At 42.8% G+C, this 26,595-nt stretch overlaps 1 protein-coding gene and 1 pseudogene across 2 annotated transcripts; both read left to right on the top strand.

Moving 5' to 3' along the window:
• Positions 1 to 4,281: 4,281 nt before the first annotated feature.
• LOC105864041 (small ribosomal subunit protein eS25 pseudogene) lies at positions 4,282 to 4,733 on the top strand (annotated as a pseudogene).
• A 6,259-nt stretch (positions 4,734 to 10,992) lies between these two features.
• LOC105864038 (chitinase acidic) lies at positions 10,993 to 26,116 on the top strand. 2 transcript variants are annotated; one of them, XM_075999975.1, is made up of 11 exons: positions 10,993 to 11,017; positions 12,228 to 12,257; positions 12,820 to 13,021; positions 15,885 to 15,941; positions 16,629 to 16,794; positions 23,245 to 23,369; positions 23,552 to 23,675; positions 23,965 to 24,150; positions 24,633 to 24,752; positions 24,840 to 24,981; positions 25,752 to 26,087. In XM_075999975.1, exons 1-11 carry the CDS (start codon positions 10,993 to 10,995, stop codon positions 26,030 to 26,032), a joined length of 1,458 nt encoding a protein of 485 aa, XP_075856090.1. In that variant the 3' UTR covers positions 26,033 to 26,087. The 2 variants fall into 2 exon arrangements, with proteins under 2 accessions (XP_075856090.1, XP_075856091.1); XM_075999976.1 differs by lacking the exons at positions 10,993 to 11,017; positions 12,228 to 12,257; positions 12,820 to 13,021; positions 16,629 to 16,794 and having other exon boundaries at positions 15,884 to 15,941; positions 25,752 to 26,116.
• Positions 26,117 to 26,595: the final 479 nt, after the last annotated feature.

A 26,595-nucleotide genomic window follows, 5' to 3' on the forward strand; every position in this document is an offset into this window, starting at 1 on the left:
AAGGATTCCATAGTTTAATAATTTGTGAAACACTGCCTACTACAGCCCGTTCTTGCTATATTCTGGAGGATGGTAATGTGAGATCCTTGAAAAAAAATTCTGTGGATGAAACACATTTGGGAAATGGCAGGTTAGGCATAGAGAACTTCTCAGGGCTCTCAATAGAACGTGAATTGCAGTTTTCCAAGTGAGGCATCTCATATGCAGCATTTCTCCAGCACATCCAAAGAACCCTTTCATCATGAACACAACACCCATTAACACAATTCTGAAGGACAGTTTAGGGAACTGGCCTATAGAATAAAGCTCACAGGCCTTACCCAGGTTCATAAGTCCTGTCATGCAGCCCAAGGCTTGGATTGCAAATTTCTTCTCTTGCTTTTCACCCCAACTGATATCTAGACCACTTTTTTTCACCAGATTTCAAGGTCTCACCCCAGGTGAGACCAGGTCGCAAGGTCTCAAGGTCTGATGATGAATCAGACCCTTTGAGATCACCCATATTGTGTCAGTTAACTTGCTGTGTAACAAACCACCCTGAAATATAATGGCTTAAAACAGCAACAATTTCATATGCTACGGATAAAACTTGAGGACATCATCATGAAAGAAATAAGCCAGGCACAAAAGAACAGATAGTGTATGATTCCACTTTCATGAGATATCTAGAGTAGCCAAAATCATGGAAACAAGGAATGGTGGTTGCCAGGGGGGATGCAGGGAGGGGGAAACGGGGAGTTGTTCCATGGGTGCAGAGTTTCAGTTTTGCAAGATGAAAAAGTTCTAGAGATCTGTTACACAACAGTGTGACTATAGTTAACACTACAGAACTGTACACTTAGAAATGGGTAAGAGGGCAAATGTTATATTATGTGTCTTTTAACCGCAGTTTCAAAAAATTAAAATTAAAACAAAAACAGCAACAATTTATTTAGCTCACGATTGTGTGGGCCAGAAGTTTGGGCTGGGTTGATGAGCAAGGGCACTTCTGGTCTTGACTGTGCTCACGCCTGCATCTGCGGTCAGCTGGCGGCCAACTAGCTGGCTGCTCCTGGGGGTGGCCTGGCTGTCAGCTAGGGTCGTTGGGAGTAACTGGCCACATGTTTCTCATTTTTCCCTCACGCTAGCTCTGGTCACACGGCAGTCTCAGCTTTCCAAGAGTGTGAGAGCAAAAACTGCCTGGCCTCTTCAGAACTTGGCCCAGAACAGCAGTCCCCAACCTTTTTGGCACCAGGGACCAGTTTCATGGAAGACAATTTTTCCACAGACCAGTGAGGGGTGGGGGATGGGTTCAGACAAATTCTCATAAGGAGCACGTATACTAGATCCATCGCAGCTACAGTTTACAGCAGGGTTCATGCTCCTATGAGAATCTGCCGCTGATCTGACAAGAGGTGGAGCTCAGGCGGGGATTCGAGAGATGCAGAGCTGTGGCTGTAAATATGGATGAAGCTTTGCTCTCTCGCCTGCCACTCATCTCCTGCTGTGCGGCCCTGTTCCCAACAGTCCCAGGGGGTGGGGACCGCAGGCCCAGAACTCACACAATGTTACTCTAGCCTGTGCTCTATTTGTCAAAGCAAATAACAAGGCCAGTCCAGAATGAAGGGTTAGGCACAGCAACTCCACCTCCTGACACAAGAGGCTAAAAAGCACTGTGGCCATTTGCACAATTGTCCACACTTGTTCTGCACCCCCATTTTCCAGAATAATACATTATTAGCTGTTCCTTGTATTTTATATATTCAGAAGTGTACCTCATTTTCGTTCACTCTCTTAGACACCTTTCCATCTCACCAGCACAACAGATGTATTTTATTCATTTTAGTGGTGAATTTTTACATGATCATTTTGCTGGGCTTGCCTCACTCCCCTGTCTCTCCATTGTCTTTACTGCACCTCAATGCTAAATGCTAAATATTCTAAAAACAATCTTCTCCAAAAATGTTTTCTTGATTTGCTTGCTCTGCCTTTAACCCTTTCCTTTAGAATCCTTAAACCCAGATGTGCGGCTGTCCACTCCTCAAGCTAGATTCCTTTTTACTTGCTGTCCTAGTTACTCTAAGCTAACTTTTCCAGTAGCATTTAATTCTCCAGATCACGAGTTCCTATTTGTTTAAATGTCTGCACCAGTGAGGGTAAGCCCGTGTCCTGTTTACTCATATAGCCAATCACCTACCTGACACAATGCAGGCATTCATTAGATAATTATTAAATAGATGAATGAAAATTAATGAATAGTTTGATATAGGTGCATTCCCATAGTGTTTACACAGCATCTGACTACAAGATTATAGGGGATAGGGACTGCACCTCCTCCCTTTCTTCCAACTGGTGACTCATTTTTTACTGGAAGGATGCCTTCTCTTAATACCTCCCACCTGATTTCTCATGTGAATCAACATTTGAGTACCACCTGCTAGATTCTATCTCTTCATTAGAGCATATCTCCTCTGTGCTACCACTCTCTAGGTAAATTATTTTACTTTTAAGGGCAAGGAAGGCTTTAAGCATTCTGAAACACAGCCAGAGAGACACAGGAAAAACCAGTGGTGATCTTGGAGGGCTGGAGTAAAGGAGGAGAGAGACCACTTACCTTTCCTGGCTATGAGCTTTACAGAAGTTCTTCTCAAGCTGCAAGAAGACTCAACTAAAATCTCTCCAGCAACTCCTAGTACTTGTGCTAAGATAGACAGCATGTCTAGACTACCTTCTGCAAGGTGTGACTTTAAAGATATCAGAAGATCCCTCATTTCACCAGCCTGGTTTTTTTGTCTATAAAATAAAACAGTTATTCCTACTAAAATTAATTCATTTGGTGCTCAATGAATGTTTATTTGGGGGGCCTATTTTGCATAGGAAGTAGATTTTAGGGTGCAATATGAGAATAAACATGGGTTTGACTAATATTTTTTTTCTCTTTTCTTGGGAAGTAAGACACGTGCAAATATTCTGTAATGATTATTATTTGTGCAGTGCATATTATGCACTTGATTCTTTACAAATGTTTGTTTAATGCAAAGTAGGCATATGTATCCCACTTTTAAAAATTAGAAAACTTATATTAAAACTTATATTATATAAAATTTATATTTCTCAATTTCCCACACTTAATAAGTGGTGGGAAGGATTTGAACCTAAACAGTAGGATGGATTTGAACCTCAATCTGTGTGGCCCTTTCCACTGCTTCCACATTTCTTCCCTACAAATGGTCCGTAAAAAGAAGCATAAGTTATCTGGACGGTACAAACAAGGTGCCAGAGAAGCAGAGGTGAGGAAGGTGGTCACTTTCAGCTGTGATGATTGGGGAAGGTGTTGTGGGGAAAAGCATTTGGGCTGAGCTTTCCAAGATAGTGGTGGAGGTGAGTACAGGAGGACAATATTCTGTATTGTAGGCAGAGGAAATGGCCTCAGCAAAAGTGCAGAGATGAGACCGGAGAACAGTATAATTTAATAGGCAAGATTTAAACTGAGAGGCTAGCAGGTGGCAAGGCTGGAAAGGTAAATTGAGGCAAGCTTGTGGAGTCTTTTTTTTTTTTTTTTTAATATTTTTTATTTTTTCTTTAAGTTCAAAGCAGCAAGAATCATCTTGTGGAGTCTTTTTTTTTTTTTTTTTTGAGACAGAATCTCGCTTTGTTGCCCAGGCTAGAGTGAGTGCTGTGGCGTCAGCCTAGCTCACAGCAACCTCAAACTCCTGGGCTCCAGTGATCCTTCTGCCTCAGCCTCCCGGGTAGCTGGGACTACAGGCATGCGCCACCATGCCCGGCTAATTTTTTTTTATATATATATTAGTTGGCCAATTAATTTCTTTCTATTTATAGTAGAGACGGGGTCTCGCTCTTGCTCAGGCTGGTTTTGAACTCCTGACCTTGAGCAATCCGCCCGCCTCGGCCTCCCAAGAGCTAGGATTACAGGCGTGAGCCACCGCGCCCGGCCTCTTGTGGAGTCTTGATGAGAGATGAAGGAGAAAGGACTTTATGAGGCAAAAGGAAGCCACTGAACCCCACACCCCAGGCACTTGGGGCCGTTTGTAGAATAGACTTAGAAGGAAAAGAAAGAAGCTACAGTAAACTGTCACAAGTGGTGAGCTCTGAGAGCAGTGGTGGTGGGGAGTGGAATGGAGGGCTCTGAGAAGAGGGGCAACTCTGGGACCCGCAAGAGGAGCCCTGCAGTTGTCATACCCAAGGGGTTGTGGAGAGCAGAGGAAGGGGATGACTCAAAAAACTGTTGTGGCCATTTTGTCTGACATCTTAACGATGCTGCGGTAGCTGCAGCGCTTCTCCAAGCTTCGCAATGCCGCCCAAGGACGCCAAGAAGAAGAAAGATGCAGGAATGTCGGCCAAGAAAGACACAGACCCAGTGAACAAATCTGGGGGCAAGGCCAAAAAGAAGAAGTGGTCCAAAGGCAAAGTTCGGGACAAGCTCAACAACTTAGTCTTGTTTGACAAAGCTACATATGACAAACTCTGTCAGGAAGTTCCCAACTATAAGCTTATAACCCCAGCTGTGGCCTCTGAGAGCCTGGAGGTTCGAGGTTCCCTGGCCAGGGCAGCCCTTCAGGAGCTCCTTAGTAAAGGACTTATCAAGCTGGTTTCAAAGCACAGAGCTCAAGTAATTTACACCAGAAATACCAAGGGTGGAGACGCCCCAGCTGCTGGTGAAGACATGTGAACAGGTCAAACCAACTGTATATTTGGAAAAATAAAACTTTATTAAATCGGAAAAAAAAAAAAAACTGTTGTGGTGAGAGCCTTGGTGATCAGGAGAGCTTCGGAACCATCCCCAGAAATATAGCAACAGGAAGAGGTGCCGGCCTAGGGGAAAGAACCCCTGGGAAAGTGTCACCCATCGGGCTCAGGGTCTGGTGGCCAGGTACGTTACGCTGGAGGCCCCAAGGCAGGCTGAACCCAGGGAAGTGGCACAGAGGGAACGAGCCTCCCCAGCAGACAGGAACCAATGGAAGGCCACTTCAGGGGTAGAGGGCTAGGGAAGAGAAGGAGGACTAGGATTAGGAAAATTAATAGGAGGAAACGGGATAATGAATTTGGGGACAAAAAGAGCAGGCTATGGCACTCTCTGCCTTTGCTTATGGAGGGACCTTGGTTCTTACCACAAAGAATGAATGAATGCAAAGTTAGTGCTTCTGCCTGACAAACAGTGTGTGAAATAGCCACTTAGTTGCTTCACTATCCAAACAGAGAATATAGCCCACTGTACATAAACCATTTTGAGTTATATAAGCTACTTTATAATGGGGCTTATTATTACGGTGCCTGGGGTTGAGCTCAATCTTTTCTTCTTGTAAAATGAAATGAAGATAGTATTGTTTACTTATCATTAATGGGTTCTTACATTCATTTGAGCTTTGTGAGCACTGCCAATATCAACACTTACTTTAGAGGTAGTCCTAATAAAGGAAAATCTGATAAGGCACAGGAGAGGACAAAGAGGCAGGCTGGATGAGGGAGGCTCCACCACTGAGGCAAGATGACCAAGCTCACCCTCCTCAACGATAAGGGGCCACCTCAACTCTGCCTGTGAGCTACTCTCTCCTTCTTGTTTCTCTGCCTCTTTCAAACTCTCTTTAACTTTCAAATTTAAACCAAGTTGCCTGAGACGATTGCTTTTGACAAAAGCACAGGGATGTACTGAACATGGGGCAGCCTGGTGATAGGTCCCCCACTGCCTGCTGTCTCCCCCACTTTGCCAAGCCCAAAAGGCTCACGGCACTTTAATAATCCTTTTTTTTCCAAAAAATATTACAGGGGTGCAAATGTTTTTGGTTACATGTACCAGTTTCGTTATGCTTGAGTCAAGGTTATAAGTATACCCATCAACCAGAAAGTGTTCATTGTACCCATTAGGTAGATTTTTGCCTATTCCCTCATTCCCCCTCCCTCCTGCTTGATTTTCACTGAGTTTTATTTCCCTCTGTGCATATGTGTGCTCATCAGTTAGTTCCAATTTAATAGTGAGTACATACAGTGTTTGTTTTTCCATTCTTTAGATACTTAGAATAATAGTCTCCAGTTCTATCTAATTTGTTGCAAAAGACATTAAGCCATCCTTCTTTGTGATTGCATAGTATTCCACAGTGTACATATACCACATTCTGTTAATCCACTCATGTATTGATGGGCACTTGGGTTGATTCCACATCTTTGCAATGGTAAATTTTGCAATGCTGCAATAAACATTCAGGTGCAAGAGTCTTTTTGATAAAAAATGGTGTATTTTCCTTTGAATAAATACCCAGTTGTAAGATTGCTATATTGAATGGTAGGTCTACTTTTAGTTCTTTGAGGAATCTCCATACATTTTCCATAGAGGTTGTACTAATCTGCAATCCCACCAAAAGCCTATAGTGCAGCCATTCTGTTTTGTCCCGTTTACCTGTGATTGCCACAGTTCAAGCCAGTGCTGGATGATCTTTGTTTAGGGTGGTGGGTTGTTCCCAAGATCGGTGTAGGAAGTTCGAGTTGGAGACTGGGTGAGAGCCTCTCCATAGAGGCTGGCATTGTGGGGATTGCTCTGCTCAGCGTCTCCCCACAGAGGTGAGAGTGACATCTGGTTGAGGCTACCTAGGTAGTGGCTGTGGGTACCCAGGCTGTGGGTGTTTACTAGAATTAGTTCCATCTGTAATGGTGGCTCAAGTTTGTGGGGGTCCTTGAGAGGCATTGGACCTTGAGGCAGTTTTGCCAGCTCAGTGGCACTGGTGGAGACTCGGGTGGGGTCTTGGGGCTCACATGCAGTGCTGGAATCTCAGGGGCAGTGTCCCAGGCCTGCTGGGGAATCTGGAGCCACAAGAGCAGAGCCTTGGGCTTGGGCACAAGAGCCTCAGGTCTATACCTTGGGTCCGGGAAGTCAAGGCTGCATAGTCGGTGGGCTGTTCCCAACTGGGGTATAGAGGCAGGGCCATGCAGATCACAGGTATTTAACTGTCTTAGGGACCACAGATGCCAAGTTGCGTGTGTGGGTGTTGGTTCCAGTGCCCCAGGGACTGTGGAATTCTCTCTCTCCCAGGACTGGGTCAGAAAGTTGCCCAAAGCTTCTCAGAGCGAGCCTGAGGTGCCTGAGGCAACTACTCTGCTCAGATCCCACTGGGATGGGATCACAGAGTCACAGAGCATGGCATAGGGGAGCATCCACTCTCTCTGTTCCCTCCTCATCCCAGTAGGGCAATGGGAAGGCTACTGCTGCAGAGCTGAGTCCCATGTAGACCTGACACCGTTTACCTGAAAGCTCAGGATCGCGTCAGCTGCAGAAACCTGGGATCGGCAGCCTACAGATGCTTCCCGTGCCTGTTCTCCGGTGCAATGACTGTGCACAGACTCCAGGCAGCTCCCCCGTCAGTCCGGATAGAGGTCTGCGGTGGTGGAGGGAGCCCCCTCAAAACTCACGCCACAGTGCCCGTGGAGTGAGCATGGGACCCCTGTGCTCTATCCTTCTAATCTTCCCCCCGTGTAGATGCCTCACTACAGATCCCTTCCATCTTGTCGAATGAATTGCCCTTCACCTTCTCCTTAACTCCAAGTATCCAGCATCACTTCTCTGGGGTTTCACAGTGTTCCTTCTGAGAAGAGCTATCCACAGGTAGGTATCTCCCTGAGATTTACAATCCTTGCCTTGAGAGCTGAGTGCTGACAGGCTGCTTCTAGTCTGCCATATTCCCATCTACCTCTTGTTGGATTGCTGTAAGCTATCTCTGTGTTGAGAATCAGACACAGGTGTAAACTTAAGATCTTCTAAGGTCTTTTCTGAGTCTTTCCTCAGGCATATGCAGTCACTTTCTAATTTTTCCCTGGATATGAAGTTATTTTTTAATATCCCAGTCTTTGATATCTGGCTAGAGCTAGAACCCATACTACTAAGTGAAGTATCCCAAGAATGGAAAAATAAGCACCAGATATATTCTCCAGCAAACTGGTATTAACTGAGTAGCACCTAAGTGGACACATAGGTACTACAGTAATAGGGTATTGGGCAGGTGGGAGGGGGGAGGGGGGCGGGTATGTATATACATAAGGAGTGAGATGTGCACCATCTGGGGGATGGTCATGCTGGAAACTCAGACTTGTGTCGGGGGGGAGGGCATTTATTGAAACCTTAAAATCTGTTCCCCCATAATATGCCGAAGTAAAAAAAAAAAATTAAAAAAAAAACATAGCTTAATTTATTTAAAAACAAAACATATCTCTAAATTGTGTATGGTAGATTTTACAATAAAATTTAAAGAAACTAAAAATAATACTGGCTTATTGAAAAAAATAATAATTATGAAAGGATACACAATGCTGATGATTTTAAACCTTTGGCAGTAATTCTCTTCAATACCCAAGGTGCTCAGATGGAGTCAAGGTTGGTGGGGCTACCTAGAGCTCTTAAGGAGCTATCAAGAAGAATGTTTAATCTGCAGGTTAGGTCATTTATTCAGAATCAGTGATGTCAAATTCAATAGAAAATACCTCACTAAATATAAATGGTAGTTAGACCTGATAGTGCTGATGAAGATAAACCTGGAGCTACTGGCCTTTCTTTTTTTTTTTTTTTTTTTTTTTTGAGACAGAGTCTCACTTTGTTGTCCAGGCTAGAGTGAGTGCCGTGGCGTCAGCCTAGCTCACAGCAACCTCAAACTCCTGGGCTCAAGCGATCCTCCTGCCTCAGCCTCCCGAGTTGCTGGGACTACAGGCATGCGCCACCATGCCCGGCTAATTTTTTATATATATATCAGTTGGCCAATTAATTTCTTTCTATTTATAGTAGAGATGGGGTCTCGCTCTTGCTCAGGCTGGTTTTGAACTCCTGACCTTGAGCAATCCGCCCGCCTCGGCCTCCCAAGAGCTAGGATTACAGGCGTGAGCCACAGCGCCCGGCCTACTGGCCTTTCTGTTTGTGCAAATCCTTGACTTTGATTGGACACAATTCTGGCTCTTTGGCCCAACTGTATTCTCCTGACGACCTCTGGAAAATGCCTCACCCAGTTCAACCTGGACCACATACTGGCCCACTTAACCCAGGGAGGCCATGCAGTGTAAATATTAAATTTCCATTCTGGAGGCAGCTAGTCTTGGCACTGAATCCTGGATCTGGTGCTTCACAGCTGATCAATTTCCTCATCTGCAAAATTGGTGTGATAGTAATGATCCTCTTTAGGGGTTCAATGAAATAATGAAGTACAGCTCTCTGATGAACACTCACTGCATTTTAGTCACTCAGCTTTCACTCTTCATTCTTTTTGAATTTCATTTTGTGACCAGTCCTGGTGGAAATGTAAATCCAGGTGCTCTGCCTGTTCCCTAATCAAGGGTCTGGTGCCACATAACCATACTACTTTTCCTGGGACTTTGATTCCTGTTATACATGGACAGAAAATAAAACTGGAGTTTATTTATCCTAAGCCTTTCTCCCACTCCCCTCCCCCAAGACAGATTTGATTTCTGTCATGTCAGAGGCAGGTTCTCTAACCTCTGGACTCAAGCCATCTTCCTGCCTCAGTCTCCCAAAGTGCTAAGATTATAAGTGTGAGCTACTACACCCAGCCCAGAGGCAGTTTTATATTCTTATCTTTGATTCTGTAAGCTTCCTAAGTCTTTCAAATATGATTTGTGCTTGTTAAAGTTGGTTTTGGTCACCTGCAAAATCAAAGGCTAACTGATATAAGCACCAAGTACAATCTCTAGCACATAGTAGGTGCTGATATTATTACTTTCACAATTGAAACTTTCCCTGGCAGCACTTCTACTAGACTTTCTCTGGTCCTAAGAGCAGAACAAAACACTTAACCTAATTATCATAGAATTAATGGATACGATTTAGTTTCTAAGTGTGTTAAATGAATCAACCTGTCTGGACTCACAGGAACTCTGCTAAGATGCTGACATCCCATGATAAGCACCTATATTCCCACCAACTGCATTCCAGGTATTGTCCAAGACAATACCATATAAGCAATACAGACAATATGTACTAGAGTACATAAAGTAACTCAGAGGAAGATCCCAAGAGAGGATCTGAGCTGGACTTTCAAGAATTGCTAAGATTTGGATAGGCAGTGAGGAGAAGGAGACATTAAAGGCAAGGGATGGAGGGATGGTGTGAGCAAAGGCATGCAAGGCATGTTTGAGGACAATGAATAGACTATTTTGGCTGAAGCCGAAATTTATTATAGGATAATGGTAATGGATAATGTTTAGAAGGGTAGATTGAAATTAATTTTAAACACAAAATTCTAGAAATGGTGAAGTTGCAAATATTTCTATGAAAAGAGACTCTTTTCAATATCATCAACATCATCACTATCCATTGGCAACACAATTTTTTTTTAGTGTTTCTTGGATGTAATTTGAAACTATGGAACAATAGAGAGTTCTTGGTGACCTTCAGAGGGTATATTTTGGGACCTATACATTCTTAGATTTTTTTTTATCATATAATCATGACTTGAAACTATTCCAAAGAACAGGTGCGAATAGAATGTTCAGAAAGTAGCACCTAAGGAGGGAAAGTTTTTAGGCATTGATTGTACATATTACCTATGAATAATTCCATGAAGAAAAAAGGTTTAAGAACAGCTAATAGCTTCCAAGGGTTCTTACTATTTACTTTTCAATAAAAGCATGCTTTGATGCCAGGCACGAAATGTCCACAACATGAAACCTCACCGCAGAATCTAAATAGATGCTTATCAGCCCTGAGAACTGCCAAAAAAGCTATTAAATTGGTGCTTTCCAAGGTGGTGACCTCCACCACCCTGTTAGGACACATTGCCTTGTTTTGTCCTTATTGGGCAGGGAAGGTGGTGGTGGCGGTGGGAAGGTATAAGTCAAAGGTTCAAGGAGTGGTGTTTATAGGGTAGAAGATCTGTGGATTTATTGATTAGTCACATGCACATCCAGGTTAAATGTTTTCCATTTGGAGGCCCTTGTGATAACCAGGGACTCAGATGATATAAAAAGCAAATCTAGGATCTGCTGGACCTGGTATTGACAGCAACCATGGCAAAGCTTATTCTGCTCACAGGTGAGTTTGAATCAGAGATAGTGCCTTTATCTTACCTGGTTTCTTTTTCCCTCAGGATCTGACAACTATGAAGTAGTCTTCACAGTACATCTCTATGCTTTTCCATTCTTCTTCCATCATTTCAAATTTTCCAGAGAATCTTGTCATATGTAAGTCAGTCTGCCTCTTGTTCTCTTAACCTCACTTGACTCTAGCAACATTTCTGTCCTCATTATCCTACAGGCTCAGTGCAAAAAGAAAGGCTCATTTTCTTCCAATGTTTGTCTTACTCTTTCATCTTTTGTTCAGTTGTTCCTTTTTCTCCACTCTTCTTCCTGCACCACCTCATTTTAATTGGTGTCATATTTATTTACCTATCACACCAACTGTAATAGTCCAGGTGTCCTTGGACTAGCTATCTCAGGGATAAAAATCAGTAGGAACTGAGATAGGGTTATACATGTTGTCTTTGTTCTGTTTTCAGAATTATTTCTCTTTTATCACCTGTTATCCTACTGAGTTGATGACGTGCCATAAAAATGCACTGTTAGAAATTCATTCAAGACTGATCCAGTAAGTTGTTTAGAGCCGAGTCATATCCAGAGTTTATTAGTTGCTCTAAAGCTGGGATTTACAATATTTTTTAAGCTTCAGAACCTTTCCAAATGAAACCTGAAGCTCAGTTTATAAAACAATCAGCCCAGAAGTGCTCTGGTAGAAGCCAGAGAGAGGCATCTGGAGTCTCACCTCACAGTACCTAGTTCTTCTCGCCTCCTGTAAGGGCTCCTGAAAAGTGGTTCCAAAAAGACTTCTAAGGCTCCAGGAGACACTGAATTCCCTGCTGTAGAGGACGCCTTGTCTGTTGCAAGGCTGCACTCACGCCAGCTCAGGGAGGTGAGGCATGGCTGGATGTACAGCCACTGAGCAGCGTGAACATGGGGTAATTTCAGTAAGTTTATCTTCCTTAGTAGGCTTCAGACTCTGCTGCGTTCAGTAACATTTATTTCTGACATGGAAGCTGGAAGAAGAGGCATCATGACCATTTTTGACAAAGGGGGGAAAAAAAGGAAGATCTATTGTTGTATTCACTGAAAAGCCTTTGGTGTAACCACTAAGTTTCACTCGGGCCGTAACAATCCATGGCAAATAGGAAGGCACCCAAGGCTTCAGAATGAGATTCTACAGGGTACAGACAACTGGTTCAAAGTATGTGTTTTTACTTTCTGCCTAGGTCTGGCCCTTCTGCTGAATGCTGAGTTGGGTAAGTCATGGGCTCTATATTTTATCATTGACATAATCTTTTCCTAACAGAAACCTCAGTGCCTATAAATTATTCATAACTCAATTATCTGCTTAATACATGTGATTGTGTTAATATTCCAGTATTACTTTTTTAAAGAAAATATTTCAAGACATAAACCATAATAGGGAAGGAGAGCTATCGTTTACGTCCACAGACAGATGTGTTGTATTTTGGGGGAATCTGCTGTATTGGATTGGCTGTCACTGCTGTCCTCCTCAGCATGACCACCTGGGAGTTATTTGGCTTCATGTGACTACTGGGCATCTTTTCTAAGAAGATGCATAGGCTTATTCAAGATCCCAAAATGAGTCTGTCAAAATTAAAAGTAACCAACTCCAAGTCAGTGGAGTTCCAACTGAGAATTTTGGGAATCATCTGCAAAAGCATTCATCCCAACCACCTCCACACAGACATGAGGCATCTGGGACACAGGGAGGGAAACAGAGGCAGGGCCAAAACTCACAGCACATTTCAGTGGATGCTAAGTCAGGCCATGGTCCTTTCTCCTTACTACCCACAGGCTCTGCCTACCAGCTGACGTGCTACTTCACCAACTGGGCCCAGTACCGGCCGGGCCTTGGGCGCTTCAAGCCTGACAACATCGACCCCTGCCTCTGCACTCACCTGATCTATGCCTTCGCTGGCATGAAGGACAATGAGATCACCACCATCGAATGGGATGACGTGACTCTCTACAAAGCTTTCAATGGCCTGAAAAACAAGTAAGAGGAGGGGAGAGATATTAAATTTGTTATGGCCTAGGTCAGTACTTCCCAGACGTTAATGCTTCTTAAGATGTAGTTCAGAATCAGTGGACCTGAGGTGGCAACCAAAACTCTGCATTTTGTTTTCCTTTTTTAAGCGACAAAATTGTTTATGTCTATCGGTACAACATGATGTTCTGAAATATGTATATATTGTAGAATGGCTTAATTGAGCTATTAATGTATGCATTACCACACATAATTAACTTTTTTTGTAGCAATAACCCTTAAAATCCACTCTTTAGTAATTTTCAAATATAATACATTCTTATTAACTATAGTCACCATGGTGTACAATAGATCCATTAAGCTTATCCCTCCTAACTGAAATTTTTTATACTTCCACCAACATCTCTCCAATCCCCCAACCCCAGCATGCCTCCAGCCCCTGGCAACCACCATTCTACTCTCTACATCCATAAGTTTAACTTTTCTAGATTCCACTTTTAAGCAAGTCTTTCTGTGCCTGGCTTATTTCTCTTAACATAATAGCCTCCAAGTGCATGCATGTCATCCAAAGGACATAACTTTGTTCTTTTTAAAAGCAGAATAGTATTCCATTGTGTGTATATACCACATTTTCTTTCTTCATTCATCTGTTGATGGACACTCAGGCTTATCTCCTATCTTGGCTATTGTGAATAATGCTGTAATGAACAATGGAGTGAAGATATCTCTTCAACGTACTGATATCATTTCCTTTGGATATAAACTCAGTAGTGCAATTACTAGAGCGTATGGTAGTTCTGTTTTTTGAGGAAACTCCATTCTGTTTTCCATTATGGCTATAACTAATTTACCTTCCTTTCAACACTGTTCCTTTTTCTCTGCATCCTCTTTAACACTTGTTATCTTTTGTGTTTTTGATAATAGTGATTCTAACTGGAGTGAGGTGATGTCTCATTGTGCTTTTTGATTTGTATTTTTCTGATAATTAGTGATGTTGAGCATTTTTTCATATAACTGTTGACCATTTGTGCGTCTACTTTTGAGAAATGTCTATTGGGGTCCTTTGTCCATTTTTTAAGCAGGTTATTTGTTTTATCACTACTGAGTTGAGTTTGTGATAAACTTTGGATATTAACTCCTTATTAGATGTATGGTTTACAAATACTTTCTCCCATTCCATAGGTTGTCACTTCACTCTGTTGTTTCCTTTGTCATGCAGCTGTTTAGTTTAATGTAATCCTATTTGTCTATTTCTTCTTTTGTTGCTGTGCTTTCAGGCTCATATCCAAAAAAATTCTTGCCCAGACCAATGTAATGGAGCTTTTCTCTATGTTTTCTTCTAGTAGTTTTATAGTTTCAGGTATTCCATTCAGGTCTTTGATCCATTTTGAGTTGATTTTTGTATATTGTAGAAGATGAGGTTCTAATTCTTTTGCTTGTGGATAGGACTCTGCATTTCCAACAAGCTCCCCCCGATTATGCTAATGATTCTGATACAGGAGCCACACTTTAAGTATAATCGCAAGGATATAGATAACATAACACATTGTCTGGTCTAGAAAATATTCAAAAAATATTGGTCCTGTATCTTTCTTTCTCTGTTTTTTTCTATGACCTAGGAAACTGCAAGCCATCTTAATTACAAGCATCAGGGAGCAGGAGGTGGAAGATACTAAAAATTAGGTATCATTGAGCCCAAGAATCAGACAGGTTTCCTATATTTTAACAGAGTTCTCTTTTGTGTAAAAACAAGCAAAAAACCTGGTATCTTTTAATTGACGAATTTGTTCAGTTTAGTCATATCTAGAAGAAAGGCTACAGATGATTGTTTTTTGTCGTCGTTGTTGTTTTGTTTTTTGAGACAGAGTCTCACTCTCTTGCCGGGGCTAGAGTGCCGCGGCATCAGCCTAGCTCACAGCAACCTCAAACTCCTGGGCTCAAGCAATCCTTCTGCCTCAGCCTCCCAAGTAGCTGGGACTACAGGTGTGTGCCACCATGCCTGGCTAATTTTTTCTATATATACTTTTAGCTGGCCAATTAGTTTCTTTCTATTTTTAGTAGAGACGGGATCTCGCTCTTGCTCAGGCGGGTCTCAAACTCCTGAGCTCAAATGATCCTCCCGCCTAGGCCTCCCAGAGTGCTAGGATTACAGGCGTGAGCCACCACGCCCAGCCTACAGATGATTATTAATATCGGTAATGGCACTATCACCAATGCAGCTACTAGAATTTAAGTTATGATACCTAGAAGGAGGTATCTCCTTTAGAGCAGTATTTCTTGAGGTGCAGCCATTGACTGCTTGCAACAAAATCATATGGGAACTTGATAAAAAATGGCAGTCTGTGCTCTGATCCAACTGAATCAGAATCTCTGGGGAAGGAGTAGTAAGCCTGTAATTTTAATGTTGTCTTCTCACAACCCTTGCATTTAATTCTTATGTAAATGGATGTTTGAGAGCCTCTATTCCAGAGAATGTGTGTAATTCGTAGCCAATTAATTTATGTTAATTGTCATGGAGGCTGAGAGAGTAATTATGCTCAAGCAACATTTACCATTTTATCAGATGGAACAGAAAATGAGCAAATTATGCTTTTAAGTTACATGTATCAAAAATATCACAAATACATTCTTTGTTAGAAAAGAAACAGCTGTATAATCTAGATTTCTCTAAGGACCCCTGAATGCATTAATGATGAGAACAAGACAAAGAATTTTTATAAAGAAAGTTTTCAGGAAGAAAATTATTCTGTAGAATATCATATCAAGACAGCACCAAAGTCAATGACCAAGCCCAATACTAGAGCGATGTTATTTTCGATAGAGGGAATCATGGATTTTGCAATTTCTCTTTTTTTTATCCTTTGCTTTATAGGAACAGCCAGCTGAAAACTCTGCTGGCCATTGGAGGCTGGAACTTTGGCACTGCCCCGTAAGTCTTCTATGGAGAGCCTGTTGTTTATTTGCTATTGAAAGCAAGTTAGCTCAGTGGGATCACTGTCCCTTGAGACTTCAAAATCTAAGACAGGGAGTTAAGGATATGCATTAAACAAATATGCTAATTAAATAAATTATTATAACAGAACCTCAATATTAAGTAGAACATAATTTATTTCATATATTTAAATTTAGTTGGATATTCTGAGACCCTACCCATGAAGGTTTAGTTACTGAGATCCCAAAACAACCTGTTCTTAAAGTATTTCAGGAGTACAAACTTTGCAGAGGGTGTTATAGAGCTTCTGTCTATTTACCTTCCAGGAAAAGGAAAGAAACAGTCATACAAATAAATAAGAAGACTTTTTTGAGGGTATATGAATTTGAGGGGCTATCTGAAGGGAGAACACAGTGAGCTGAGTTAGCCAGGTGTTCAAAGCAACAAGTATACCTTGGGAGAAAGATCAGAGTTGGAGGGATAACAAAATAAAGGGAACACTGAGATACCATGGCTGGGAAGAGTAGTGATTACAAAGGAAGGATAGGAGAAAACCAGGAACATGCTTTAATCAGGGTTGTGGGTCCCAGTCAACGGCTCTGAGGCAGGAATTGAGCGTTTGATGTTATTCTAAGGTGCTGAGACCACTGAGGCCTCACCCTGCCTTCTTTGGGTCTCCCTCAGTTTCACTGCCATGGTTTCCACTCCTGAGAACCGCCAGACTTTCATTGCCTCGGTCATCAAATTCCTGCGCCAGTATGAGTTTGATGGGCTGGACTTTGACTGGGAATACCCTGGCTCTCGTGGGAGCACTTCTCAGGACAAACATCTCTTCACTGTCCTGGTGCAGGTAAGAAAGGAAGGAACAGTCTTTTTAACCCAAGAAAATTAAAAGCCTTTCTTTCCCAGGAGAATCAGGTGGTTCTAGAGTAAAACAAAACTCAAACTTAGAATTATAGAATCTTAGCATTGCGAAGATTCTTAGACATCATGCATTGATTCAGCAAACATTTAATAACAACAACAGGTGTGCTATGTGCCAGGCACTGCTCTATATGCTGTTTTAAGAACCATTACTCATTTCGTCTGTACATTTACTCTATGAAATAGGTACTGTAAGTATGATCATCTTTATTTTACAGATAACGAAACTAAGGTATAGAGAGGGTTTAAGTAACCTGCCCAAGATCACTCAACTGAAAGATGTCATAACTACCCATGCAGTCTGGCTAGCATCCATTGCTCCTATTAATAACAGTTACTCGAGACTGCCCATTAGTACTGAGCACATATGTACTTTGTGTCAGACATTGGGTTAGCTCTCAGGCTAAAGACAGAAATAAGACACAATCCTTGGCTTTACATAACATACAATCTGAGGTGGAAGATTCAAAAATAACAAATAATTATTGTCCATTAATGATATCAATTGACCATTTTGATAAATGCCATGATAGAGGTCTGCAGAGTACACAACTAACACAGAGAAGGGATACCTAATTCAGCTCTAGGGCAGGATCAGAAAGTGTTCCCTAGAGAAAGTGATGCTTGAGGTTACTCTTGATAGAAACTGGTGTTAACTAATTAAGTGAGGATGGTAATGGCACAAATGAAGACATGTGTGAGCAAGTAGGTGAGTGATGGATTGTGGAGCTGCATGGGACTTTTACATGATGTTAAGGAATTTGAACTTTACCTTCAAGGCAATGGGGCAACTTTGAAGGATTTAAATAGTGGAGAGTTGGCTTTGACCATGAGGATAGCTTTGAAGGAGGAGGCAGGAATAGGGTTAGGAGGTTATTACAGTAAATCAAGCAAGAGATGACCAGGGCCAACAAAGGTTCTAACACTGAGTAAAGAAGGAGATGTGTCCAAGGGATACCAAGAGGATAGAATCAATAGAATTTGGAGATCAACTAAAAGTGGAAAAGAGAAAGGACTCTTAAGTTTTCTGACTTTGAGGACTGGTTTGATTGTGGTACTATTAAGTGAAATGGCAAATACATGAAGAAGTATAGTTTTGAAATAGAAAAAAGGGCTGATTAATTTAACTTTGAACATGAGGAGGGTGGGGTATCTGTAGGACATCCTAAAGGAATGCTCAGTAGACATTGGATGAATGTCAATCTGGAGTTTAAGACAAAGAACCCCATGGGTAGATGATTAAGAGATCACCAAAGAAAAGTAAATGGAATGAAAAATCTAAGGACTAGGATGTTTTTTAGATTTACTGTCTCCTCAGACAAAGATTCTTTTCTATACCATTCCATATACCAGATTGTCAGCCAGACTCTGAATAGTTTCAGTGTCAGGTAACTTGCTAGGTAAAAAGTCAATTTACTTTTTTTTGTTGAACAGCTCTAATGATCAGAAAGAACATCTCTGTTCTTAGGTAAAATATGCCTTCAGTCATAATTTATAACTTCTCGTCATTGGTTCTAGCTCTGCCCACGGAAGCAACTAAAAGTAAAACTGCACCGTTTGTAATATACGGGTTCAATATTTGTAGACAGCTATAATGACCTGACTATAATTTCTCTTCTCCAGTTAAGAATCCTAGTTCTTTTAGCCATAACCACATGACAATACTCAGAGCCATTTTTCAAGGGAATATACTCTGGCATATCCTAATAATACAACCATAAAAACTAAACCCACCCAGAGGCATTTGCAGGGAATAGGACCTTTCCTCTTGGGGCACTGCAGTGGACTGAGGGGTACTCAGAGCGTGAGCTCCTTACATACCAGCCCTCCCAGGTGCTGCTTGCCTGGTGACTCCAGCAGAGCAGGACGAATCCCAAGGCAGAGAGACTAGCTTGGCACCATTGATCTAGCTTGGGCACCACATGGATGACTTGAGACCAGCATTATTCTCCCTGGCAGGGTCAAGGATTGGCCAGGGTCCAGGGCACAGGCCTACAGACCAGTTCTCATACACCCAGGTCTCAATTGCATTGCCCGGGGGCATAGAAGGGATATTTGTGAACTAGTAACGAAGTTTGTGTGCTTTCAGGGGCAGATCATAGTGGGACCCAGCTGCAGTGTGCTTTAGGGGCAACCCTCTTCCCATGGGAGGGCCACACTCCCAGCTTAGTCTGCCGGCTCACATCACAGTCAGAGGAGATCTGCTGGCTTGAGGTCCTCCCTGCCAGCTGAGGCCTGGGAAAAACCTCAGAATAGAGGAGTGTGAAAAGGAGTGAGGCCTGCTCCAGACTGCAGGTCTCAGAAAGCCCCATCCCCACACACAGACTTTTTGGATGAGTGGGGCTGTTTCAGCCCCTCCCTGGAAGCTTTGCCCAGAAGCAGGGAACAGATCTTTGACAGCATTTGTGGAGCTTGAGGGTGGGCTCACCCAACCCAACCCAGACCCACCCAACCTCACTCCCCTACCTACCCCTGCTGAGGTGGAGAATAAGGATGCACCTGGAAGTTCCAGGGCCACACACACCACCTGAGGCTCTAGAGTGCCTCTCCAGAGGAACCAGAGCTGGTTACAGGACCCCAAAACAATGCTGCAGCTTGCTCCTCCCAGCAAGCACCACCTACTGACAGGGAGGTCAATTTGCATGCCCTTTTACTGCATTTACTGATTCATCATACAGGGTGTGGTCAAACCTCACCCAAAAAGACCACCCACTGGCTCAGAGACTAAATTGCGTGTGACATTATCTAAACAAAAATGCAAAGGTAAGAAGCAACACCTGCTCCAGATGGGAAGGAATTAGGGAAAGAACTCTGGAAGTGTGAAGAGTCAAACTGAAAGCACACCCCCAAAGGGGAACATCAGCTCTCAAGCAATGGATATCAACCAAATTCAGAACACTAAAATGACAGAAGAATTTCAAACATGGAATATAAGTAAAATCAATGATATGCAAGAGAAAATGGAGACCCAACACAAAGAAACCACAATAAAAAAATCCAGAACTTGGAGGAAAAATTCACTAAAGAATTTAAAATATTAAAGAAAAATCAAACAAAACTTCTATAAATAAAGAATTTATTCAAGGAATTAGAAAACACAATGAAAAGCCTCAAGAATAGACTAAATCAAACAGAAAAAAGAATCTCAGGGATTGAAGATAACACCTTTCAATTAAATAAGTTAGTTGCAGAGATACAGCAGAAATAAGAGAAAAGAGCAAGGCCTACAAGAAATGTGGAATTATGTGAAGAGACCTAAGATGATAATTATAGGCATCCCTGAGGGTGAAGATGAAAATACACAAGGGTTGTATAATATATTTGAGGATATAATGTAAGAAAATTTCTCAGGCCTTGCTAAAAATATAGATATCCAGGTACACAAAGCTCAAAGGACTCTTGGCAGATTCATTGCAAACAGGAAGACACCACGTCACACAGTCATCAGACTGGCCAAAATAACCACAAAAGAGCCCCCCCCATGAGCTTTAAGGAAAAAGCAGGTAACCTACAAAGGAAAACCCATCAAACTAGCTTCAGACTTCTCAACTGAGACCTTTCAAGCCAGAAGAGACTTGGGCCCCATTCTCAATCTTCTCAAACAGAATAATGCTCAGCTTTGAACCTTGTACCCTGCAAAACTACATTTCTTACACAAAGGAGAAATAAAGACCTTCTCAGACAAGCAAAGACTGAGGAAACTCATCACAATAAGACCTGCCCTCCAGAAAGTACTCAGAACAGTGTTACACATGGATCAGGACAATAAACACTCACCAGTGTAAAATCATCCAAAAGCTAAAGGTCAAAGGCAAGATACCACAAAGGCTCAAGAAAGAAAACAAAGCAACAAAGTTCAACTCAATAGGATGAACACCTGTCCCACTTATCAATTCTTTCAATAAATGTGAATGGCTTGAACTGCCCACTAAAGAGACATAGGCTGGCCAAATGGATAAATATAGAGAAATCAAGTATCTTCTGTCTTCAGGAAACACATCTAACCCACAAGGATGCATTCAGACTCAAGGTGAAGGGATGGAAAACAATATTTCATGCAAATAGAAGCCAAAAGAAAGCTGGTGTACCAGTTCTGATTTCAGGTAACTGAGTCTTCAAATCAAAAAAAGTAATGAAAGACAAAGATGGTCACTATATAGTGGTGAAGGGTACAGTTCAATAAGAAGACATAACAATGCTAAATATTTATGCAGCTAAATATTTATGCCAACTAAAAATATTTAGAAAAAATTAGCTGGGCATAGCGGTGCATGCCTGTAGTCCCAGCTACTAGGGAGGCTGAGGCAGGAGGATCACTTGAGCCCAGGAGTTTGAGGTTGCTATGAGCTAGGCTGATGCCATGGCACTCTAGCCTGAGCAACAGAGTGAGACTATGTCTCAAAAAAAGAACCAAAACAAAACAAAAAATGCTTTGCACAGCCAAGGAAACTATCATGAGAGCAAACAGACAACCTAAAGAATGGGAGAAAATATTTGCATGCTACACATCTGAGAAAGGGCTGATAACTAGAATCTATATAGAACTCAGGAAAATAAGCAAGAAAAAAAACCCTATCAAAAAGTGGACAAAGGGCCGGGCGCGGTGGCTCACGCCTGTAATCCTAGCACTCTGGGAGGCCGAGGCGGGCGGATTGCTCAAGGTCAGGAGTTCAAAACCAGCCTGAGCGAGACCCCGTCTCTACCATAAAAATAGAAAGAAATTAATTGGCCAACTAATATATATAATATAAAAATCAGCCGGGCATGGTGGCTTGTGCCTGTAGTCCCAGCTACTCGGGAGGCTGAGGCAGGAGGATCGCGTGAGCCCAGGAGTTTGAGGTTGCTGTGAGCTAGGCTGATGCCACGGCACTCACTCTAGCCTAGGCAAGAAAGCGAGACTCTGTCTCAAAAAAAAAAAAAAAAAAAAAAAAAGTGGACAAAGGACATGAACAGAAACTTTTGAAAAGAAGATAGACTAGCAGCCAACAAACATAAGAAAAAATGCCCAACATCTCTAATCATCAGGGAAATGCAAATCAAAACCACAATGAGACATCACGTATCTCCAGTGAGAATGGCCTTTATCAAAAAGTCCCAAAACAATAAATGTTGGCATGGAAGCTGAGAGATATAAACACTCATACACTGCTGGTATATGCAAACTAGTGCAACCTCTGTGGAAAGTAATATGGAGATACCTCAAAGAGCTACAAGTAAAACTACCATTTGATCCAGCAATCCTATTACTGGCCATCTACCCAAAGGGAAAAAAAAGACATTCTTTTAAAAAGACATCTACACTAGAATGTTTATAGCCACACAATTCACAATTGCAAAGATGTGGAAATGACACAAGTGCCCATCAATACATGAGTGGATTAATAAAAAGTGGTATATGTATAGCATGAAGTTTCACTGAGCCACAAAAAACAATGGAGATCTAGCACCTCTTGTATTATCCTGGATAGAGTTGGAGCCCATTCTACCAAGTGAAGTATCACAAGAATGGAAAAACAAGGATCACATGTACTCACCATCAAATTGGTATTAACTGATCAACACTTATGTGCACATATAATAACATTCATCAGGTGTTGGGCAGGTGGGGGGGAGGAGGGAATGGAGGTGGGTATATACACGCCTAATGGGTGTGGTATGCACCATCTGTGGACAGGCTTCAAGCTCTGACTCAGGTGGGGGCAAAGGCAATATATGTAACCTAAACATTTGTAACCTGGTAAGATTCTAAAATTAAAAAAAAAATAGAAAAAATGTAAAAGAGAAAAAAAAGAAAATGATAGGTAAATAAAAAATTATGTAGCAAGAAAAAAGAAGAAGAAGAAGAACCAAATCCAGTACTCCAAATGATTTTACAGTCACACAAAATACAGGTGGTGGATTAACCTCTAGCTTTGAATGAAACCTACGACCTCACTGTTAGCCCCTTCCTTATTGGCCAATTTGGCATTTCATTTTATGGGATGTCAGTCCTATAATGTAATTCATCTATTGAATAAACAGAAGGAAATTTCCATACTGCTAGATGTAGGGTACTGCAGCAACTATAGCTTCAGAGTGTGGTGCTATAAGTGGAACTCTGATGGTCATCTGGGACCTGTATTCTTGTCATGACCTGGCTACTAACTTACTGTGGGAATCTGATGAAATTTCCTGATTGTTGTGCATATTAGATAGCTGTAAAATCGATTAATATCATTTATCCTATCTACTTTATTGGGATGTTTTGAAACTAAAGTAAGATAAAATATGGAAAATCACTTTAAAAAAGAAAAGCGTTATATAAACATATATTTATTATAATTAAGGAGCTAATATCAGTTTCATAAATGTCCCATTACACTTTATTATTCTGTAGGAAATGCGTGAAGCTTTTGAGCAAGAGGCCAAGCAGATCAACAAGCCCAGGCTGATGGTCACTGCTGCGGTAGCTGCTGGCATCTCCAACATCCAGTCTGGCTATGAGATCCCCCAGCTGTCCCAGTGAGTGATGCACCCTACCCTCAAACTTGTATAGATATCGTTTGGGCAGAGTAGACTTGTCCTTGGTCTGTCTTGCCGCTATTCAGGACCTTGTTTAGGAGGCTTTGGAAGTAGTGTCTTTTGCCTGCGTAAGTGGGGAAATGACCATCAGCAATGATTTTAAATCATTCATCCTACCTCAGGTACCTGGACTACATCCATGTCATGACCTATGACCTCCATGGCTCCTGGGAGGGCTACGCGGGAGAGAACAGCCCCCTCTACAAGTACCCAACTGCCACTGGCAGCAATGCCTACCTCAATGTGGTGAGTCCCTGCACAGATGCACAAGCAGACCAGAGATGATGATGTGAATCACATGGGGATTCAGGCATAAAATAGACATCAATTCTGCTCATGTCTCAGTTAGACAACTTGAATTTTCCTTTTAAGTACTGACCATATATCACTACCTACAACTTCACCAAAATGTTTTGAAGAACAACAGTAACTAATCCATCTGTCATTAACATCACACAATTTTACCTGTTACAACATAACTAAACACTGGCTTATCACCCCGTTGGGGCCTGTAGCTAATACGCTGCCATTGTAGGCTTATGCCATGAACTACTGGAAGGACAATGGGGCCCCAGCCGAGAAGCTCATCGTTGGATTCCCTGCCTATGGACACACTTTCATCCTGAGCAACCCCTCCGACCATGGAATTGATGCCCCTACCTCTGGTGCTGGTCCCGCTGGGCCCTACACCAGGCAGTCTGGGTTCTGGGCCTACTATGAGGTAGGTGGTTTGGGCTGTACAGTGCTCTGTGAATTCTAGGCGTGGGGCTAGAATCTGCTGAATTCTTGAATGTTGTACTGCCTACTACCTTCCTGCTTCAAACAAGGTCACTCCAGCTGCTTAAAGTGTTTAAATAACATATTCATCTACTTAATCCAAATGAAGAGTATTTAATAATGCACAATATCCCTCCAAGCAACAGACCACATTGTTAAGGTCATTTATATTAGCACATAGGGAATAAAATGAATACACTTCTCCTATTACTGTGGGTTCCCCAAATTAAGCACTAAGAGTAGGGACAACATTTGAGTATTTGGAAAGCAACTGGATCTTCTCTACTGCAAATAAAAACCTATAATTAGAAAACTGAGGAAAACCCCCCAACTGGAGACACAAAAGAAAAACAAATCAGAGACAAGCATGTTTTTTCTTCCATGGAAGTAATAATTAAAAGATATGGATCTCCTGATGTTTTAAAGATCTGCACCTTCCTGAAAAATGGAGCCACTCAGGTGTGGGATGCCCCTCAGGATGTGCCCTACGCCTATCAGGACACGGAGTGGGTTGGCTATGACAATGTCAAGAGCTTCGATATCAAGGTAAGCTCAGCCCCTCAGATGTGCTGAGGTTCTAGCCCTGAGTTCCAGGAAATCAAACGACTCCTGTTGTCCTCTCTCTTTAAACAGGCTCAGTGGCTTAAGCAGAACAACTTTGGAGGTGCCATGGTCTGGGCCCTTGATCTGGATGACTTCACTGGCACTTTCTGCAACCAGGGCAAGTTCCCCCTGATCTCCGCCCTGAGGAATGCCCTCGGCCTGCAGAATGCAAGTGAGTGACAGCAGGAGGATGCCCAGGTGTAAAAACACTCCTTCTCCAACTCCAAAGGCAGCCCTGACACCTACCCACCCCCATTGCCTAGGGAGCCTCTTCCTATTTCACCTCACTGCTCTTGCCCAGGTGAGAGACAAGTGCTGCATCCTTCTCCTACCCCTAAACGTCCACATCAGGAATTGCACGCTCTTATGGAAAAACCACACCTACCTGGGTGGGTTTTTCCAAGTCTGCTAAGGCTTAAAGGTGTGGCAGAGTCTCGAGAAATTATGTTGGCCTTCAATATAAGCATCTACTTCTCTATGAATCCCTTATTCGAAGTCTCTCTCAACCCACCTGGGGAGATTTAACAAGAAACCCTCACCCATGCTCACATATCTCCAATCTGTAATTCAGGGAATGTGTCAACTCCCTACACTATTTCCAGATTTTCTTTTAGAGTTTGTTCACCACTTACACCCAGATCCTAGAAAAGTGTTTTGCACATACTGAGTGCTTAGTAAATATTTTTCAAATGATTTAGACTTCATAAGGAAAGAGTGACATTTTTTTAAATTGAAAGCCAGGCTGGCTTGACATGGTAGCTTTTCCTAATTCCCGAGTATGGTGTTGCCTTCTGGGCTCCTCAGTTGCAGGGACCCAGAGCAAACTACACCCACTAACTACACCTACACCAGCACACCTCCACCCCAGTGCTCTTCATCTCCATGTGAAGCTTGGAGCCTCGACTAGGCCCACTAGTCTGCTCTTTGTGTTGTGTGTTTCAGGTTGCAAGGCCCCCGCTCAGCCCATTGAGCCAATAACTGCTGCTCCTAGCAGTGGCAGTGGCAGTGGCAGTGGCAGTGGGAGTGGCAGTGACAGCGGAAGCAGCAGCTCTGGAGGCAGCCCAGGGGGCAGTGGATTCTGTGCTGGCAAAGCCAACGGCCTCTACCCTGTGGCAAATAACAGAAATGCCTTCTGGCACTGCCAGAATGGAGTCACGTACCAGCAGAACTGCCAGGCGGGGCTCGTCTTCGACACCAGCTGTGAATGCTGCAACTGGGCATAAGCTTGCCCTGGGTTCTGAACAGTCTCCTGGCACCAGGACATCGTGCTCCTGCCTAACGTTCTGCAATAAAATCAGCAGTCAAAAACATGAGTGTCCCTGGTCTTAAGTGGTTTGGATGAAAACCTTTTCTAGATGTGAAAACACAGGCCCCTCATGCGGGTGGAGTGGCAGCAGAGTGTGTGTGAGGAAGAGGGGAGCCAACAGCCTTCTTCCTGCCTGCGTTCGCCTGCGTGAAGGTTGGAGGCTATATGGAGGAAATGTCTGAATGTTTGGTGCAGCGGTGGGATAAGGATATGAAGAGGACAGGTCTGCAGCCTGTGACAGTCCTCAGGAAGGAGCTGGAGGGGCACAGGCAGTGCAGCTTGGCTTACTAACGAGTGGGAGGCTGGGGTATTCCCTCCACTTCTGCTGAAGACCCAGAGCTGGTCCAGCTCCTCCTGTACTGGCAGCCTGGGGAGGAGCTGTGCAGCGGGCTCTGCGTAGGGCGTCTGCCCAGCCCGAAGGCCCGCAGGATCCCTTTCTCAGGAGACTGCTCCCATCAATGAAACACGCTGGTGGCCACC

The sequence above is a fragment of the Microcebus murinus genome, chromosome 2 (genome assembly GCF_040939455.1).
Source record: "Microcebus murinus isolate Inina chromosome 2, M.murinus_Inina_mat1.0, whole genome shotgun sequence".
Taxonomy (NCBI): Eukaryota; Metazoa; Chordata; class Mammalia; order Primates; family Cheirogaleidae; genus Microcebus; species Microcebus murinus.

Excerpts from the sequence above, each read along its gene's own strand:
- LOC105864038 (XM_075999975.1), top strand. The coding sequence starts at position 10,993 with ATGGCAAAGCTTATTCTGCTCACAG. Across the intron at positions 23,370-23,551 it reads GAGATCCCCCAGCTGTCCCA|GTACCTGGACTACATCCATG; the intron begins GTGAGTGATGCA and ends ATCCTACCTCAG. Across the intron at positions 24,753-24,839 it reads TCAAGAGCTTCGATATCAAG|GCTCAGTGGCTTAAGCAGAA; the intron begins GTAAGCTCAGCC and ends CTCTTTAAACAG.